The 21,412-nt window shown below is 39.2% G+C and overlaps 1 protein-coding gene across 2 annotated transcripts in view; it reads right to left on the bottom strand.

Moving 5' to 3' along the window:
* Positions 1-21,412, bottom strand: part of ptgfrnb (prostaglandin F2 receptor inhibitor b) — an 89,703-nt gene that overhangs the window by 54,502 nt on the left and 13,789 nt on the right. The window contains exons 1-4 of one of the 2 annotated variants that reach the window (XM_044344742.1): positions 18,383-18,857; positions 11,128-11,240; positions 9,585-9,843; positions 1,309-1,716 (exon numbers count right to left, since the gene is read on the bottom strand). In XM_044344742.1, the coding sequence (XP_044200677.1) occupies positions 1,309-1,716; positions 9,585-9,843; positions 11,128-11,240; positions 18,383-18,434 (832 nt within the window). In that variant the 5' untranslated portion in view covers positions 18,435-18,857. Of the gene's footprint in view, positions 1-1,308; positions 1,717-9,584; positions 9,844-11,127; positions 11,241-18,382; positions 18,858-21,412 lie in introns of those variants that run through there. The other variant, XM_044344743.1, reaches the window with a different exon arrangement.

The following is a 21,412-nucleotide window of genomic DNA, read 5'->3' as shown; positions in this document are numbered from 1 at the left end:
ATAAGACAGAAAGACAGAGAGTGAGGGTCACCCGCCTCCCGGGACAGAGCGAGGCAGAAAGAAGAAAAGTCTCACGGACGAGAGGATGCCATTAAAATAAAGGCAGCCACACAACAGAGACAACTCTCCCACGTCCTTGCCTTCATTCCTCTATCCTCTCTTTTTATCTATTATTTTCTTCCAATCTCACTCGACATCCAACACAGCAGCACAGAAAACTTCAAACACACAGTAACCTCTTTTATCAAGACTAAGATTTGAGGATTATCTATCGCTCCCTTCAGGGAAATTATCTACAAATTCTTACTTCTACTTCAGCCGCAATTACAGTACTGCTAATCATGTGTGGTGAACCTCCTAATGCCGAGTGTATGTTGCACAGGATCACCTGTGGCCTGTACAGTAGGTGACCCTCAGGTTTTTGAAGCCTGGATTTACCACCTGCTACCATCTCTTTCAGCTACTGGAGCCAAAAACCAAGAGAAGGACTCATGCATGGAGCTAAAGCCGGACAGCAAACACTATAAACTGGCTTTTTATTCGTTTTTATCCTTCTGTATTCTATCAATTTGTTGTTATTTTACTATTTTATTTTCAGTTTTTATGTCTGTGAAGCACTTTGTAAAACTAGTTCTGAAAAGCACTATATATTACTACAACTGCTACTACTTCTGCTAGTAGTAGTGCTGCTACTACAAGTAGGGCCTACTACTACAGAAACACCTGTTAATCAAGCCAATATAATATCTCCTAAATCACCATCAACAACATACTGGGGGGAAAACGGACCAATTTCTTCTGGAAAAAATGCATTGATTTAAATTATAAGAAACTGGTTTACAGATATTGACCTGCATACAAACTGTAACTCAACCATGTGAACTACTTGCTACACCACACAGATGATTAGATGTAGGTTTTTTATTACAACTTAAGCAACCTGCAGTAAACAATTACTCTGTATAGTTTGTAATCTTTTCATGAGGAACCCAAATCATGAAAAGAAATCCAATAAAATGACTAACACGCCTACACCGTCCTCCATGTTGAGTCTCCAGGGTGAACACTACCAGCGACCAGCTTTAATGAACTGCAAGTGCACAACTCTGCTTAGCAAATAATGTCATAAAAGGTTATGACTCTATGGTTTAGCAACTACACTACTCACTTATGTGTGAAAATGGTGTCAGAAGAGAAAGGTTCAAGAGTCTTTCAGCCTCATTTTGCATCATTTTAAACTATTAGTCTTATAAGTTAACCTGTGTTTGTTACAGTGTAGATTACTGTGGGTTCGGTCTGTCTCCTTACCTGTAGGAGTAACAGCAACAGTCCCCATCTCTTTTGTCTTCTCCACGATTTTTACCCATTTCCCTGTATTTTCATGTGTCCACTCCGTTCCGTTGCATTCATAAATCCCTTCATCAGACGTGGTCACTCTGGAAATCACCAACTCAAACAATCCGTTCTTCCCGGGAACCAATCGGACGCCTCCGTCGGCGTAGCGCCTGGCGTACTTCTGCCCTGTAACCACGCCTCCCTGAGGACCGAAAGTCAAAATCTCCTCAGACGTCGCCCCCTTCTTCAGCAACCAGGTGACGGACAGGTAGGTGGGGTGGGTGAGTTCCCGGGTGACGTTGCAGGAGAGCGTGATGTCACTTCCCTCTGGGACGACTGGGGGCGGGGTCTGCGGGGAAACCTTGAGGGTGTTGGGGATGACTGACAGGAAAAGAGACAAAAGGAACATTTTAGGAATACATTTAGAAACACCTAACTCATGGTGAATACAAATGTGAAAGATAAGAAACTGCGACTTCTCACTCACACTCATACACACTAAAAACTATGTCTGACGTTTATGCAAAGAAAACACTTCCTGCAGCTTCTTCACAGTCAAAAGCCTTCCAGTGATCAGCGATGAGAATTGACGGCTTTTACCGGGAAGCAACTGCAGAAAGTGTTGAGTGACAGTCACAGCCTGTAGTTTAGCACAAGTTAGTTAGGTTGCAAGTTGTTCTAATATAATCTACTTTGGGACATTTATCAGGAAGAGCTGCAGGTATCTTTTGTAGTTTAGCGCACATCAAACCCCACGTTCATTCATTTTTAAAAATGTAGTTTCACTCTTAATCCTTTCTGGTGGAGAATCAGCAGCGTTTTTCTCTTCTCTTTCCTCTGCATTATTCTCAAGTGTCTACTGGAGGCATATTATGAATTGAGTCGAGAGGAGCTTGTTTACTGCACTGTTTAGTTTCAACCAATTTCCCAGCTTATTTTTGTGGCGAAACATGTAAAAGAAAAAAAAAAACAATGACATAATGACATAATCAAGGTAAGCAATGACTTCTCCTGTGCCGTTTTTTTCTCCCCCCCCACCTCCACTCCACTCCGCCACTCCGCTGTACTTTGATGTTGAGTGGGGGGAAAAAAACTCACCTACATTTAGGAAACGTATAAGCCTGAGAGAGACTTCTTATTAAAAACAGACCTGTTAAAATGGAAGTGAAGGCATGAAAAACAAAAATATCATCAAAAGGAGTGCAAATGTTTAAAACGCTACCAGATTTCGACTTGGAATTGTCATAAGTCGAACTCAAAACGAAGGTTTAACAGTGAGGATTCAACTATTAAATGCGGCTATTTCTCATTTTTTTAAGGGTGGAGCGACTGAATCACCAGTAGTTACTCATTGTGTTGCCTTCAAATTAACAAGAAGTGTCTTATGATTAAGACTTTGGATTCAGTTGAAGTTTAAAATTGGGATTAGGGTGAGGTTAAGTCAACAAGATCATATCAAGGTCAGTGACTGAAGGAGAGCTGAACATACAAAGAGCTCAAGACAAAGCTGTAAATTGCGTAGGTGAGTGTGAGAGTTTATGAAACACACCCAGAGGAACGATAAGAAAGGTTAATGACTTGCCTGTTCAAGTAACACACTAACCTCTCTTTCACTCACACACAAACACTCTTTCACTCTGGGCTCGTTTTGTTCTGATATCAGCTGATTTCAGTTCTTGGCTTCCTGAAACTATTTGGCTATGGAAATGTGATATTTAAGAGTTTGAGCAGTTGTTAAAAGAGCAGCTTTTTAACGCTGCTTTGTTTTTTTTTTTTGCTTTTTATGACTCATAAAGAAGCCTCGTGAGTCACTCTGCGAGAGGAAATTAAAAAAATTGGAGAACTCGCTCGCTGCTGGATATCCTGTTGGGAGCACGACTTTGCTTTCTGATGTATCCACAACAACAACAGAAGTCTTACCGTACCTCCACCTTTTCACAACAGGGAAAAGGAAAAAGACATTAGATGCTTTGATGAATTGCGTGTCGGCAGTGAAGACATGGGGGGTTAATAATAAAAACTGAGAGGCTGGCTCAAAGTGGTGTTGCTGGATAACTGCTAAACTCAAATTACAGGCTCAGTTTGATCATAATTGATGACTTGTTTTGATGATTTGCATATGAAAATGCCACCAAAAAAAGGGGAAGTTATAAATAAGGGCTCGGGTGCAATATCGACATCACAGAATAAACATAAAATTAAACTTTTTAAAGTAATAGTAGCTCAATGCTCATTGCTGTTTCTCCCAAAAATAGTTCACATAAAAAAAAAAAAAAAGGTGAATAATCCTTTTTGGAAGCCAACACTAGTCGTCTTACAAATGAATCCAAGAAGTGGCAGATGGTTGGGAATGAGGACAGTACGTAGCTGTGCATTATGGGAATTACATTTATGCCACATTCATGTCCTGCGGGAAACACGGACATTTAGGCGTTTAGAAAAGAAAGCACTGTTCATCTCAGCTTTCAGGCGGTAAATACAACTGAAAAAAAAAAAAAAAAATACTGGATAATTGTGTCCAGGCTGCTTTAGAAGTGTTGTTCAAAGAAAAATGACTAATGCTTGACGCACGCACGATCGCTTCACGGCGAAACATCCGTTCATATACTCAGGAATCTTTAATTATTAAGATGCGATTTCCCCATGAATAAATCAGCAGCATATTTATCAAATTCAACAACACATCAACAAGAGAATAAGCAGTTTGAAACTCATGACGGCTTATCTGGACAGGAGGGGAGATTCCAAAACATCTTGACTTGTACTGATGACATAAACTTTGACCCGCATGGTTTAATAGCAGCAGTGGAATGTGACCAGGTCAGATTAAGCAGGAAACCTTGTGAAATTCTTTAAGAAATAACACGTAATTAATCCTCACTTTTATCAGCACTTTCTCCATGTTCAGAGGCATTTTATCGTTTAACCCTTCTTCAGTTTTCACTCCCTTTATTTATCCCCTAAAACTGACCTTGAAAGATCTAGCCAAGGAGGTAGAAAAAAGGAAGTTTCTGGCTGTGGCTCAGAAGGAGGAACAAGGTGTGGAGACAGAAAAGATCCTGCAGTGTGTTGCAGGATTAAAAAAAGCAAGAAAAGCCAATCAAGGGTGAAACCCACAGTTTGCCCAGAGGCACTGTGGGAAGTGAGTCAGGCAGGTGCTACACCAACCTGTTCCATCTATCTTACAGGCTTTTGGCGTAGTCACCACGTGTCTTAGCAGGCATGAGATAAAATGATTTTCAAGATAAATGCAGAAATGCAATTATCATATCAACATCACTATACATGTTCAAGGCCAGTTTTTATTCAACACGCCACAGGGTATGAACGGGTAAAGATAAGTCGGTCAATCAGATTATCGGACAATCTGAGCGGTTAGTGACGTCAAAAAAATGTACCGATAATGCTAAATGAAAGGCACATTTTGTCTATTTGTTTTCTTTTTCTTACTTCTATTTGGCATAAAAACAGTTTTGACCACAGTTCCCATCACGGCCCTGCCAACTCATGTGGGATGAAAAATGGGTCGCTTCCAAAACAGACTGTAAGAAGGCTTAAAAACCAAAAAAAGGTATATTAAAAAGGTGTTTTGATATGCATTGACCGTACGCCACAGGATACAAGGCGTTGAGAAGCTCCTGACCCAGAGAAAAATGAATACACCAAGTTCAGTCACTGAGCCAAGCAAAGCTGAAGTTGAAGCTCTCTTTGGACATGGTAACGTTACTGTAGCTGAGTTTAACAGCAAGTAGCAGGAACTGACGTTTAGTTTGCAGGTATGATAATGTCGCCATCGAGTCGGTGTATTAGCTGTAAGCCTTACCTCAACCCCATTTTTATTTAGCCTTTACATTTTGGCAAATATTGCATCATGAAATGTCATGCTGCATTAGCTGCTAGCAGTTCCTGTTTGCACTGAAACCATGGATGAGCAGGGGAAAAAAAAAAACAACAAAAAACATCTTTATGGTAATAAGGAAAAATCTAGTTGGAGCTAAATTGAGCTGATTCCAGAAGTGTTTTTATGATGCCTATGTTCAGATTTAACAGATTTATAAATATAAGGTGTGTCAGGTTCAAATGTAGAATGTTTTTATTGGAATCCTTAAGATAAATATAAAGGATGGATATAAATAAGACAGTACTGGACACTAATAACACTTTGAGTTTAATAATTAATAATGATAATTGGAAGCACAATGCGTGTGTACTGATGAACGTGGTGCACAAGTCTCGACTGGTACAGCCCCTCCAGCAACAAATCTAACTCATCATCTCTGTTAACGACTGACTGTCTAACAAACACACATTCTCTCTTTCATACACTACAAAACACACTATTCACTAATGCTCTACATGCGCACGACACAAGCTCTCTCTCTCTCCCACATAAACAGCGCTGCCTAGTTAATTCAGGTCTAAGTTTAACAAGGTGTCTGGGGAGCCGTGCCGGGAAGCAGAGAGCAGCTGAACATGCATCATGGAACTAACTAACCTGCTGTCAGACAATCCCTCTTTGTGACTTCAACTCTCAAATTTTGGGGTTTAACAACCTAACACCTCATACTGTATTCATCATTTCTAAAACAAAAAAAAGAAGGAATTATCATTTTTTAAACATCCTCTGTGGTTGGTGCTAACAATGGATTTAGACCAATACAGTCTCCGAAATATGTTTAATTACTAACTGGATAACTGCGAGCGAGAAACCCAATTAAATTCAAAGGAAAATGCTAACACAAGTTTTTCTCTTTCACCTCTAATTCTGTCAGAAAATAGTCTGAATTAAAAGAGGCCACAGCAAGCTCTGCAGATTAGAGCTGCAACAATTACTCAATTCATTGATTAGTTGGTAACAGAATGCGGTAACAACTTTGATAAATCGATTAATAGTTTTGAGTCACTGGTTTAATGTGAATATTTTCTGCGTTCCTTAGTCCTCCATTATAATAAACTGAATATCTTTGGGTTGTGGACTGTTGGTCGAGACAAAACGAGACATTTCAGGTTGCATCCTGGGTTTTTCTGACATTTTATGGACCAGATGACTGATCAATAATGAAAATAAATCAATTGCAGCCTTACTGTAAATGATCCTGAGTAATTAGAAGATTTTGGCTGAGTGGCACATATATGTCAAGCCTCTACAAATAAAACATAGATAGATTTCACTAGAGAAGAGGCGAAAAATGTGTTTTTGTGATTTGGGTGAACTGACCCTTTAACAGAGCTAAGGAATTGCCTGTTAAAGGGTAAGCAATCAGTCTGAGGTTAAATACCTGGAGGAGCGGCAATATTTTGAAATTCAAAGTAAAATACAACTATTACAACAAAACAGTAAGACTTAATGTTGACTGGAGATTTGAGATCAATAAAAAAAAGGAAAAATTAAAATTGTATTATACCACTCAAATATTATGAAAAGGAAAAAAAAACACCCAATGTTTTTATTAACTTATTCACTATGACAATTAGACAGCAGGTGTTCATGCCATAGAGGACTTACAAGCAGTTACTTCAGATGATAATTCTCAGTTTGCAAGACGTTTTAAACTATTTTGTAAAGATAATGACCTTAACCTCGCCAACAGAATGTCGTTTACTGTGAACAGTTTCATATACTGTATTAGCCTGGAGATCTACAACATGGCTACTACAGGTCATATACTGTACCTGTTGCAATGACTGTAAATATAAAGACCTTACTTCCATTATCTATTTAAAATAACAATAAACAATAGTAGGCTTAAAATGCTCTGGTCATAGTAAAAAAAAACCTTTTGAAGCCTGAGGCTGGAAAAGTTAAGTATGGCTTCTTGTTGAAGATTAAACACATACCAATACTACATTTGAACTTGCACATTGCTTTAGAACTACTATGTGCCCATTGTGGGAAAGGAAGTTGAAAAATAATACTTATCTGGTGTATTGAAAAGCTTATCAAACCATGCAGGTTAAATATTACTAATGTACAAGAGCAAATGCTGCACGGATTACGTGTCTTATCAACGCTGGAAATGTTTTAATGGACCAAAATCTTTCCCTAACCTTAATCAGTGTTTTTGTAGCCTGAACCCAACCACAAGTTGGATGCTAAACAAATTCATATATGTTATTTTCAGGAGACAGGGTTGGATGAGGAACTGCAGTATCTGATTCTTTCTGCAGAGGGGTTGTAGGCAGGGTGGTATGTTATCTCTCCTCTTTGACTTGTAAATGGATGACTTGTGCGGGCAGATAAAGGCTTGTTAAACAGGTTGTGTTTTTTTTTTTAGGGTGATCTTATCATGATTCATGTTTTGTATGCAGATGATTTTGTTTTATTTCCTCACTGCTTTGCTGGTCTTCAATAGCTGCTCCCATTATGGTGCTGAATTTGATGTCAGATTGAATGCCGAAAAGAGCAGTGTTATGATTATTTGATATGATGGATGATGATAAAATGATACGCTCAGGTTAGCACGGCTGAATGCAAGCAAATGCCGCATGTTCAGTTAGTATCAAAGTCTGGCAACTCAAGACTGCACCAGAAATAAATAAGATAACCAAGCATATTGCCCCAAAACTCAGACAGTTTCTTTAAAACTCAGTAGTGCAGATTTGCTACAACAACATTTAAGAGGTAACCATTTTGGTGCTTAGCTCTCATTGTTGTGGTGTTTTTGTTCTAAAATACCAGAAATCTGCAGTGAATTCAAGTGGGATCATTATATAACTAAACTGCACTCGATGCCTGTAAAGAAAATCTAAGGGCTTTCATCAACTGCCTTAACTAGTATTATGTTGTTTTAGTTGGCAAGAGCAAACCAAACATTTGTTTACTATCAGTGCTTCAATTTCTTTCCAAAACTTGAGTTGGTATAAAAAAAAAAAAGGCTGACTCAGCACTCCCTGAATAATTGCTGAATCGACACTTTTACGGAAACCATCCTCTGGCTTTTCCTCCAAATCGTGTTTTCATTTTTCTGCACAGAATAATTTTGTATTTCAAAATAACGACAGATGAACCCAAATAAGCAAAACCCTTCTAAAATAAATACAGAGCACTGTCAAGTTAAATACTTCATTTCTTGTTAGAATCTAATCCCAAAAAAAGATGTGTTGATGTCAGAGCTCTGACTGATAAAACATGTTTTTTGTGATTTTAACAAAAATCGGAGAAATAAAACATTTCCACTGTGGATGTATTTTGAGAAGTCGATCATATTAATTCTAATGAAATCCTGCAACAACATGTAGAAAGTTATAAGCAGTGTTCATGAGGTACAATGAAAGATTCTACATACTGTATGTTTCTATTAATAACCTGCTTTTTAAGGTGCATACATTTCTTTTTCACCTCCCACATCTTGGTGAGGAAACAAATCCCTGCTGCTAACTGTTGCCTTACTTAGTCAATAATGACTCCACTAATTATCAAGTGTCCAATACTAAATGTACATGTAATTTAACATTTCTCCCTCTGGAGTGCTTTTGTTACATGCCATAAGATGATATTTATATTCTTCTCTCAGCCTTTGTGTTTCACTACCCAACTTTCTGTCTCTCTGGCCCTCATCTGACACAAGCCAAGTACTCCCACCTGACATCTGCTCCCCACCACCAGTGTGCTGAGGGGTGCATGGTGTGTTGTGTGTCTGTGTGAAAGCCAAATTATTAGCCAGTAACTGTCTAAAACCTGCAGGAGAGTTTGTGTGTGTGTGGTGTGTGTGTAGCAGGGTATGTACATGGTCAGCAGAGCATTAGTAAGTCATGGGGATAGCTGTTAAATGAACCGACATGGCCAGCTAGCTTCAAACACACACACCATAGATGTATTAAGAGAACTGGATACAGTGTTATAGGCGGGGCCCCGTTCATTCCTATGAAAGTTGCTCAGTGGCGCATAAAGCCGAAAAAGTTCGACTTCCGGTAATAAAATTACCCGGATCTTCCACACAGCTTCCACATGATCTTCCGTGTTGTGGGGCCCATAAAGCAAGTGCACTAGCGTTTCCTTTAACCCTGCCTCCCAATTTCATGTGCACCAGCGAGTTCTGCTGGCTGAGCTGGCTAACTTCTGGTTTAGCCTTTCGCTAACTTGAATGAGGATAAAATAATTCAATCAAGCTGCTCTTCTAGACTTTCCAAATGTTATCAGACCGAATGGATCAAACTCAGATAGTGAATGAGTCATTTTATGGGGGTTGTGACACTCAAAAAAAATGTATCCACCCTACACACACACATACACACACACACCCACATACCAATAAGCTGGACCTGAGCCTCGTAGTTGCCACTGATGACGGAGTCAGTACTCGGCGTTTGGCACCAGTAGAAACCGGCATCCTGCGCCTTCACCTCCGCTATCTTCAGCTCCACCTCGTTGTCCGTGAGCCGCACCACAGAGATGTCGCCGGATGCGACGCGCTTGCTTAGTGACGCGTGGGAGTAGCTGGTGTCAAAGGTGGAGATGATCTTTATCCTCGGCGCGTTCCCGTCCTTGGACATCATCCACTCGAAGTCCTGCAGGATAGAGCCGGATAATATTTGAACATTCATGATCCCCAGAGGATTCATGTAAATGATTTTGGTGACCCCCTGACCTTTTCCCTCATGCTACAATCAGGCCAAAATAACCACAATATCCACATCTCATGAAGAATTATACAGAGAACATTGATGCTCTCCAGAGGATGAATACTTAAAAAATGGGTAGCCACATTTACATGACTGACAAACACCATCATCCTTCAGGACACTTTTTTTAGTGCAGTAGGTTTAAAGTATAGCCATTTCACTTATCATAGAAGCTACTTTGATACTCTTTAAAAACAGATTATTAAAACATGCCACACTCTCATTGATATGACAATTAATAAACCCTTGAATTGCAGGGAATTCTGGGATCTAAAAGCAAGATTACAGTGCAGAAAAGAGTCAGAAACCCTGAGGTGTACAATGCAGAATTTTCTACTATGAGAGCAATTAAACATAGTCAACTCCTGTTTGAGTAACATTTTCTAAAAACTACAGTGACTAAGTGAAATAATGACTAATTATAATTTGTCTTGCACCACTTTCTTTCATCATCTTCAAATCAGGCATTGTGTTACCACCTTACTTCCTAATGTTCCTGCTGAACCTCCATCTCAACCTCATGATATCTTTCTTGAACATTAACCTTTTCATAAATAAATCGATTTCACAGTTTTATGAAAGTCTCACAATCCTAGATTTGTATCCTGTTGATAAATATTTAATGCATTGAAACAAGAATTGGGTGTTGAACTTACCACAGAGTGGTGGAAGGAGGCAGTTAAAAGAATTGGCACTAGGGCTTCCTGTTCGCTCAAATCTTTTACAGTCCAAGATTATACACAGGGTACACCGTCCTATATCTAAATTGGCTAAAAATGTACTTGCATATTGTAAACAAATGCTACAACTCATCTTGCATCTCTATCACATGTTTTCATCTTGCCCACAACTGCAGAAATATTGGGACTTTTTCAAAACTCTCTCTCGGGACCTTTATTAAGCCCTTTCTACTTATCATGTTTCCATAAAGAGGCAAAAAATGAGAATCAGTGAAACCAAGAAACCAAAAGGGTTTGGCACTAAGAGCCACAGACTGGGTTGGGAGTCAGAAAGTATTAAAAAACAGACTTGAACACATTGGTCTTTTTTATTGATATTTCTGATAATAACAAAAATACAGAACTTCACCACCCTTATCCTTTAAACCTGAGATCTGTCTGTCCACATGTACCCAGGTGTGATATGGACGTGTCAATGAAAACGACTTACCTGCTCACGAGGTCCCATATAATCATTGACGTCGCATCTGATGGACACCGGCTGACCCTCCACCCGGATCAATGGACCAGGAGACACTGTCACCACCCGGGCCAAGCACCCACCTTCAGAGACGGAGAGAATATTTTAAAATTAACAAAAAAAGTTGGTACAGTTTTGAGTTGCTGTTATTTTACGGTCAATATTACTGCAGAAACAAACAAATGTGCTGATGCTGGGTAGTTTATCTCATTGTCCAGCTGACACTTCAGAGAGCAGAAATCTTTATTCTGAAGACTGAAAGCTTCACAAATCAATGCTCTATGCTATGTTTACATCCACATCTATATGAGGAACAGCTATCAGTCCTATAAAAATAGAATCACTGAATGAATAGGTTGTATTCAGATATACTGGCTAAGGAAAACATTTTTTGTGTATGCTTCCTAGCAGCAAGCCTGATGACTAATAACAGTATTAAAGCAGTATCAAAGCAGCATGCCATAGGTGCCTCACTGACCAAATTTAATATATTGAAGGACAAAGTTGACAAATCTCACATGGACTATTGATCTCAATCTTAAAGGGGGCGTATCATGCACATTTCTAGACCTATATTTATGTTCTGGGGCTCTACTGAAATATCTTTGCATAATTTACTGTTCAAAAAACTCCTCATTTATCCTATTCCAGCCCTTTACGCAGCCCCTCAGTTCAGCCTCTGTCTGAAACAGGCCATTTTAGCTCCTGTCTCTTTAAGGCCCACCTCCTGCTGAGCCCACTCTGTTCTGTTAGCTTCCAGCCAATCAGAATCTTTTTCTCATTCTTTACTCAAAATGGGAACTTTTCAAATACATATACACATACAAATACATGTTTGAGCTAAAATCTGATCCAAAATATGCAAATGGACGATACGAACAACCCCTGGAAAGACCTTAGCAACAAAGGTTACGGAACAAATGGTCGTTTGTGGACGTGTGCGAACAATCTGACATTATCATGAGGATGAGGTAAAGGTTACACTGACTACATTTAAATGCACAAAATATTTCAGTTTTTGCCCTTATCCCGAAAAAGGCAATATTCCTACTAAGCTGTTTACATGGCTAATGAAAATGAGTATCCCACTAATATTCCCGTTTACATGCAGAGGGTTTTCAGGGTCTCCCCATGCTCCTGTGGGAACGGGAATCACAAGATCTCCGCAGGCAGTGAAGTAAATCAACGAGGTGAAAAACATTAGTGAGCTGCTGCCTGCTATTTATAAGTGATATTGATATGACTGATGTTATAAATTTAAAGTTACAGGCATGTCCAGTACCTAGGCTGTCCCAGGATGTTTACGACACTGCTGAGTGTTTTTTGGGTGCATCACACCGAGTTGTCACTATCATTCCATGACTGCATGTCAGGATAATAACCAATGCTCTCCGTTCCCATCACAGAGAAGGCGCCCTCTGTTTTCCCAGCCCACCCTGAACAACTCTCCACTCTCCTCTGTCTGCCTTCCTGCTCCAGTATAAGTCATTTTGCCTGTGCAGGAATAAACAGGCAAGAAGTCTGTGTGTCGCAAACTGCAGTAAAAACCCCAAATGAGGCGCATATTCCAAATGAGCTGTGTACATGTCCAAAGAATGCCCCTAAAACCCGAATAAATATCAGCATATCCCACATGTCTTAATCGCAAAATGCTACATTCAGAATAAGGCCTAATTCGGATTATCCAAACGGAATATGCCGTTAACATGACTAGTATCAAATTCAGAATATTGTCAAGTTCGGAATAATAGTGGAATATTAATGTGCATGTAAATGTAGTCAGTGCAAACGAAGAGTTCAGAGCAAGCTGAAGCCCTGGCTTTTGACTTGCAGGAAGCATTTTTACAAGTTTTGGAACTTTAACCATGTTTAACATAGATATCCAACATTATAAACAGCATAGAAATAACAGAAAATTACAAAAAGCCATATTAAGACAAAAAAAAAGAAACACTTCAAGTGTGTGGACAAAAGGACCCCTTTCAACATCTAAAAACAGAAACCAACACACACCCAAAAGGCTTGTTGGAACTTGTGTAGAGCTGAACAGTATTGATGACGACACAGATTTTGCCAAAACCTGCACTGCACTCTCCATGTAGGCTACATGTATTTCTGCTTACGCATTCATTCCCACATCATTTTATTGGGCAACCACTGGTTATGTCAGCACTCTAGCAGATTTAAAAGATTCCCCAAAAAGCAGAGACCATGAGCAAGAGAGTGAGATTTCTATGTAAACGCTCTAAATTACTTTCCAAGTGTACTTTTAGTGCCGTGTAATTTCATTGCAAGGTTCATTTTATCAAATCAAATCAGCTAGTTTGCATTCCTTGCTCAGTCAAAGTGAATGCTGAAGTCTAACACTGACATTCCAGCTGAATGAAGCATGTAGCAACACAGCAGAGTCTGACAGCTCAGTCGAGTCGGTTGCTCACTGACATTTTGCTTCCTGGTTGGTGAAATCTGGCTGCTGGCCTCCACAATCCAGCTCGCGTCTGCACTCAGCTAAAGGTAAAGGTAAAGTGCTGCTGGGTTTGTATGTAAGAGGAGTACAGTTGAATGAACAAGTTGTTTCTTGGCACCCAATATAATGCTTACTGTAGAGGAAGTAGGGCCAAGTATTGAGCTTCAGTACATTTTTGGTGTGAACAGAAAAACTGACCATTGCACCAAGTATCCAATACTGTCAAGTACTGAAAGCTGGCATCAAATAGTTGTTATAGTTTTGCCAATTCTAGACTATTTAACTCAGGCACAATTATTTTTACAGCTGATTGTGTTGAGACGTTGAGAGATTTGTCTCGTTTGGTTTAAGGTTGCAACTAACAACAATTACTTTCTCCATTAATGATTTAGGCCTATTCGTTTTGTATATAAAATGCTAGAAAATACTGAAAAATACTTGTTATAAATTCTTATAAACCTCGGTGACGTCTTCAAATGTCTTTTTTTTTCCTGATCAACAGTCCAAGATCCAAAGATAATCAGTTTACCATCATGTATGACACACAAAAGCTTCAAATCCTCACATTTAACATTCTGCAAGGAAATGCAACCATGAAGGTTCACAGTAGTTTCATTGCCCTGTTATCAGTTAGAATGGAGTTTCAATCATTTGAAACCATCACTGCAGATCCTTAGTCTTCTTAACTTATTCTTGGGTTAAATATTACTTGATGTTGAATTTTATACAGTTTTTCATTTAAGAGAAAGTCTTGCACGACTGTTAAAACAGTCAAATTGATGCATTTGCAAAGTTTGCAAATAAAAAAAGCATTTTTGTAGAGAAACATGAATAGGGCCCATCTTCTATAGTGTTTTAAATAAAAATCTATAACTGGATCAGCTTTGGTTAAAAAAAAAAGTACTTTATAAACCAGCCCTGTGCTTGTATTGTCCATCAATACTTGAATTCTTGGCAGTCGGCCTGGTGTTATGTGTGTGAGCCCGCTATCTCTGAGCCTGCTGAGTGAGAGTTTTCTCTGCAGCTTTTTCTGCTTCAGTAAGTAACCAGTCACAATGAAGAAAGTACCACATAAAAGGCTTACTGTATTTTTGGGTTTCTGTTTACTATTTCTGTCAGTCGAAGTGGTAAAGGGTTTATATAATCTTCAACTTCCCATCAGATACAGTAAACCGCAGACTGACAGATTGCTGACGTGTTGGTTTCTGAGGAGTTTGACAGCTACCATGTTAATGGTAACAAATTAATCTGTTATAAAGAAGCCATAATCTATGACCTACAGCATGCCGTGCGTTTGCTGCTGTACCTCAAGCTAACATGACAAACTGAGTCATTCAATTCAGGAAAATCCGGTATGAAGAGTGTCTGAGGGCTGGTTCCAAACCCTGAAAACATCTGCAGGGTTTTCTGCACCACTATGTCGACACTAAGTAGCAAAAAGCCGTCAACATTCAAAACTCAAATCATTTCCTTAAGTTAAGTTTTCAATATATGTGCTAAATGCAAGTTATCCCACCATCAGGCAAAAACAAAAACTCTTCCTCTCTGCTATAAGATGTCTGCTCTGCAATACCACAAAATTATCATAATATACAGTATGCCTGTGTGTGTGTGTGTGTATGTGGGTGAGGGGTATAGGGCCATTCATCACTAAAATGAGCGACTTGGCCAGGTGCTGAGATTTATGGTTTTCAAACTCAATTTCAAGCCCGTCTGTCTGCACCGCCGGTGGAGCCACAAGACACCCAGAAAGTGTTCTAATCAAGTTAAAAAAAAATAGCAGACTGTGACATTTTTACGTCACTGTGGCATGCATGGGCGGACATATCTGGAGCACCGGCTGAAGAGGCACAGAGGGGATGTGGTTCCTTCCTGCCACATGCCTGCACACCTGTTCTGAGACAGGTCAGCTGGATTTGGATCTCCAAGACGTTTGGATCATCAGTCAGTTTCTTCAAATGTTGGCAGTATTGAAAGATATTGTTCCATTTAATAGGTATGTTTGGACTATGTTTGCTTGATTGACAGGTGTCTCAGCCTATCAGAGTCAGCAATAGTGTTTGCCACTTGTCCCTCTCATCTTAATTTCCTCCCTTTTTTCCAAATTTGAATTTTCTGGTTTCAGTGGCTGCTGAGATGGTAATGAGCAGTAAAACCAAATTCCAGGCTGTAAATTTAAATGTGAAATGTGCAATTATATGCACGTTGGGTGCAAAGCTATTAAAAAGTAGCACCAGTGGAAAAAGAGAAACGCCCAAACGCTTACTCCAAAGTCAAAATCTTATTTCAAAAATAGACATTAAGTTGGATCATCTGCTGTTTCAACATTTTGACGTGACAAAGTTCCAACTTGGATTGAAAAGTCCATTTTTTGGTCTTGGAGTAAATGTGCTGGCGTTAGAGCTGCAACAATTTGTCAATTAGTTGACTATTAGTAGACTATTAAATGAATCGCCAGCTATTATGATAATCGCTCAATCGTTTTGAGTCATTTTTTAAGAAGAAAAAAAAAAGGTCTGAATTCTCTGATTCCAGCTTCTCAAATGTGAATATTTTCTGCTTTCTTTCTTTCTATGGTAAACTGAATATCTTTGGGTTGTGGATTGTTGGATGGTACAAAAGATATTTGAGGATTAATTAAATTGATTAATTGAGAAAATATGTGACAAATTAATCAGTGAAAATGGCCATATTTTTCTAAAATCTATGATTACAGTATGTGTAACATCCCAATTAGTATGAAATATCCCAATTAGTAAAGTGGAACAAGCTAAAACTTTCAAGAGCCTGGTTCATACAACCAGAAGCAATAGTTAAGGTCATTTAAAGGTGAGCTCTCGCTGGGTTATTTAGCCTTCATATCTGATCTGTTTGGATTATATTATGATTGATACTCCAGACTATTTCTGTTCCTACCTCAAAACCAGGCTGCAAACGCCTTCTTTCAATGAGATTACAGATAGAACCTGGTTGATTTTCAGTGAGTCTTACTTTGCTGTCTTGGGTTTTTATCAAAAGGTTCATTAAATATTTCTGAAACATAAATGGCGAAATTGTGGATGCAAGACTTCTGCATGATAGAAGCAGACTGCATAATAAATGCCAAAAAAGTTGAAAGCTTAACAGTAAATGCGCTTTTATGTTCTCATCATGTGGTCCAAATGCCATAAGACTACAGGCTAATGTTGGATGTCAGCTGACAGTAAATACATTTTTGGGTCTGTGTTAATATTTATTCATAAAAATGTAAATGCATCACGTGATGTTACAGGAGACGAAACTGAAAGTCAGGTGGTTACATTAAAGGTGAAGTCAAAATCTAACCAAAGGACTTTGTCCTCTTGGGAATTTGAATGTGAGCCGTATATTTCATACCAACGGGGCCACAATATGTCGATGGCACCAGCGTCTCTATGGTCTATAACACTGTCTGTGGTTTGTGTTTGAATTTAGCTCAAGCATGACCGTTCATAACAGACCATGTTAAGGGAAGTTATTTGTCCTATGGCCACTTTCCCTTCTGCAGAGTCAGAATAAACACGCACCTACAGAAACACACACCGACATTTGATCATCTTACACTGCACTAATTTAAGCCAAGTCCCCCCCTGTCTCACACAGGAGGGCCCCATTGACATTCACTGTTATGCTCAAAACATATGGCAACTTCTGTATTGGTAAGCCCTGTTTAGCCTTGTTTGGCCCAGAGGTAGAGACAAGGCCAGGGAAAAAGCCCTGTGCTGAAAACCAGACAAATGACTAAGCACTGGCCTTTAGTCTGATAATTAGTCAGCCTGGCTTGACTCTGATATGGATACAATGCAAATAATAAGGCTAATCATGGTGACCAGCCTGGTTTGGCTTCTCAGCAGGCTAATGGGACCTTGTCAAAGCTGGTCACCTCATGTTGGCTAATTGGTCTTAATGGAAGTACAGTGTTCTTGGCTAATCAGAGTGGACTGATGGGAGGGAACACATCCAGCTGATTAACTGTTTTTCATACTATAACAATAAATTAATCTCTGTATTTCTTCTCCCCAAAGCAGAACTGGCTGTTTTAGTTTAATGGGAGAAAGATTTTCCCTTTAATTTACCTTAATATAGGTGAATAGTTAGCCATCAATCAAAATTAATTGATAACATTAGCTAAAAACAATAGTGTATGGAGGTTTTTACATGGTGGCACCGTTAAATGGGGAAATATACCCAGAGCCTTACTGATATGTGCAGTTCGCCCCTCAAAGAGAGACTATCATGCCAAACTCCGTTTAACAATCTGCCAATTTAAGGTGCCATTACTTGTCCTTACACGCAGACACATCTAGGAATATGTTTTATCCCGTTTTTTCAATACTTGGGATTAACTCTTCAATACGGCATAGTCCAATATACCGAACAATACTTTTGCTTCACTTAAATTTAAACTTTTTGAGTCTCTTCGCTTGTTGCACTCATGAACTTCTCCTAATGAACTACCATGCGGATGGCAGTAGCTGGCCGTGTCAACCAAGTGAAAAGCTTTAAAATGTATTAAAATCAAGTGACGCTTGATGGAAATAGCATATGCCGAACTGTTAAGTGGATATTAAAGATACAGAAAATGCTTTATTTGATCTTTTGGCACGCATGTACTTAGCAAACATGCAAGTTAACGTTAAATTGACAGATTTCCAAACGGGGTTTCGTCGTTGCTGAAGAACGTCGGCACGTATCGGAGTTAATTAGCTATCAACAGTCAAGCAAAGAAACGTTTCTTACCTAGCATTGAAAGCCCGAAAACGAGTGTGAGGAGATAGTTATCCATCTTCATTCCTCTCTCCTTGCACTCGTGTCTTTTTCCTTAATTTTTCCCCCGTCTCCTTTGTCCTATGTGTGGGGTAAGACTGCTCCTCTCCCGCCGCTGCTGTCGGGCAAATCCAATAAAACTCTGTGCAGTCAGCCTGCACCGCACACCGGGCGGAGCCGCAACGCAAAACGGATGCACACCGCGATTCCTATAAATCCAGTAAATTTACAGTCCCGACGGGAGCGTTTACATGGCTCACACACACTGAACCGGTTTCATGTGTGTGCAGGAATGAAGGCGAGATAGACAGATAGAGAGGGAGGGGAGAGAGGCTGATACAGGGGAGAGGGAGAGAGAGAGACAGAGAGAGAGAGAGAGTGGCCGGAAGTTAGGTGACGGTCTGAAGGAGGAGTGGAGGGAAACAGGGAGGTCCCAGGTGGAGAGAGAGAGGTTCCCACAGCATTCTTGTATTGTCACAGGGTTTAACTGGTGATGAGTGATATGTCTTTTAATCAGTAATATGACAGATATCGTCCAGACAGCGAAGTCCACCTCTGATATGATTGATTCCTCCTTCAGAGAGTTCAAATTACTACTGCTAGTCAATACATCTCATTTAATATTTTACCACTTTGACAGTGGTGGAAGGTAACTTTAATCAAGTACTGAATTGAACTATTTGAGTATTTCCATTTGATGCTACTTTATACTTCCACTCCACTACATTTCAGAAGGAAATATTGTACTTTCTACTCCACTACATTTATTTGACAGCTAGTTACTTTTCAGATGAAGATTTGACACAATGGATAATATCACAAGCTTTTAAAATACAACACATTGTTAAAGATGAAACCAGTGGTTTCCAACCTTTTTGGCTTTTGACGTCTTACAAAAAGCAGTGTGCAGTCAGGGTCACATTTATTTAACATGGCTATGAGTTGTTAACAGCTCCACCAAATAGTGATTTTTCCCTCTAAACTTCTCACATGGTTTCATTTCAATAAATGTTCAAATGATCCAATGTTTCACCAAAAGTCAAAGATTAGAGAAAAAGTCCAAAAACTGAGAACAGATTTGTGTATCAGAACTTTTTTTCTTCTTTCCTCTCCCATTAATCATCTCACGACCCCTCAGATTTATCTGGTGACCTTTTGGAGGGGCCCGACCCCTAGGTTGGGGACCACTGGAATAAACTAGCTAACTGTATATAAAGTAGTTGAAACTATCTCCACCTCCAGCAGCTACAACAGTAACATGCTGCTCTAACACTGATGCTTCAGTATTAATGATCTATTGATGTCATATATAATAATATATCAGTCAGAGGGACCAAACCACTACTTTTGCAATACTTTAACTACATCAGGTTGATAATACTTATGTACTTTTACTTAAGTAAAGGATCTGAATACTTCTTCCAGCATTAATATATAAAATCTTCTAGCCTCTGTTAGCGGTGACACTGTTATAACGAGTTACTTCATAAGCTTTAGAGATGCTAGTAGGCAGATTTTTATTAACTTTGGACAGAGCCAGGCTAGCAGTTTCCTAGTGTTTCCAGTCTTTATGCTAAGCTAAGCTAAGTGTCAGTCCAAAAATGTTGAACTATTCCTTTAAGTGGAATAGACACCTTTTAAACCTGCTCACAATTTTAAAATGTCATTTTTTTCTAGTTTTTATCACCTGATGATACTTTTACAGCTTGATGTAACTGGTGTCGTTACCACTGTGTAGGTTAATAATTAAGACACTTTGGAGCGGACCCCTGTTTATTCTGACAGGTACACGTGATAGAGCACAACCTCCATGTAAATAAATTCACCTGTTCCAGTTCTTACACGAATGAGTGTTAACTTTACCACAACCTAAAGTTATATATATATATATATATATACAATAAACTGCCAGAAACAATAGGACACATTATAATGATAAACGATGAAGGGGAGAGAAGGAATTTATATCAGGCACCATAGAAGAAGAAGATGAAAGCTGTAAGGTTTACACTTAAAATAAACAATTTAGCCTACACATACTAACTTTGGACACTTTCCCAATAGAGTCATAACAATATTTTAGATTTTGTATGATTATATAAGCAAGAGATTACCATACAAAGGACACAGTTAAGTGGTAATGACGTAACATTTGGATTTTTTTGCACACAAGACAATAAGTATTGTCTTTCAAAAAACTAAGCTGTCAGAACTGGGAAACAACCATATTTCAATGACCATATCCCTTAAATTTTCATTTTCTTTTTTCCCTGCGGGCTGCCTTTTTAACACGGTTGACAGATTCCTGTTGTCAGTTACTGACAGTCTTCTGGCCAGACTCATGCTGTGTATTTATTTACACAGACCCAGTGGGCAGGGCAAAGTTCATCGCTCAGTCAGTCACTCTGCTGGCAGTGAGAGAGAGAGAGAGAGCAGGAGGTTGAGAGGAGGTGAGAAGTTTGGCTTTATAACCTCAGGGTCAAAGGTGTCATCTGGTGTGATACTTTTGAGTATCCTATTTTTAAAAAAGTGTGTGTGGCAGAGAGGAATTGAGCCAATGTGTGTAGGCCTCCTACTGTATGTGGTCTACACGGTGGCATCTGTTCCTCACACAACATCTGTTCAAAGTGACACACAGACACACATATAAATCTTATCTTACTGGCACACTCCCTTTTCAGTCATTGACCAGGTCATGGATTCTTGGCACTGGATCTGGTTTTAATGGACTCACACCCTCTTATTTTAAACCAGTCACTACCAGCCGCCTCAGATATGAAACATTTTGTGTGATGAAAGATTTGCTTTATCAGAACTTGAAATCTCTTTTCCAAAGCTTTACAGTACAAAGCCAGAAAACTGTAAAACAAACTGTTGAAATCAAACCAGCAGGAAAAAGCCTGTTTATATGATCCTGAACCTGAAGTGTTAAAGTTGTGTAAAATAGCAACACAGTAAACATGATCTGGTCTAACATTAAAACCTGAACTGTACCTGTTTGCT

This window comes from Thunnus albacares, chromosome 24 (genome assembly GCF_914725855.1).
Source record: "Thunnus albacares chromosome 24, fThuAlb1.1, whole genome shotgun sequence".
Classification (NCBI taxonomy): Eukaryota; Metazoa; Chordata; class Actinopteri; order Scombriformes; family Scombridae; genus Thunnus; species Thunnus albacares.
This window is presented reverse-complemented; position numbering and strand designations above follow the sequence as displayed.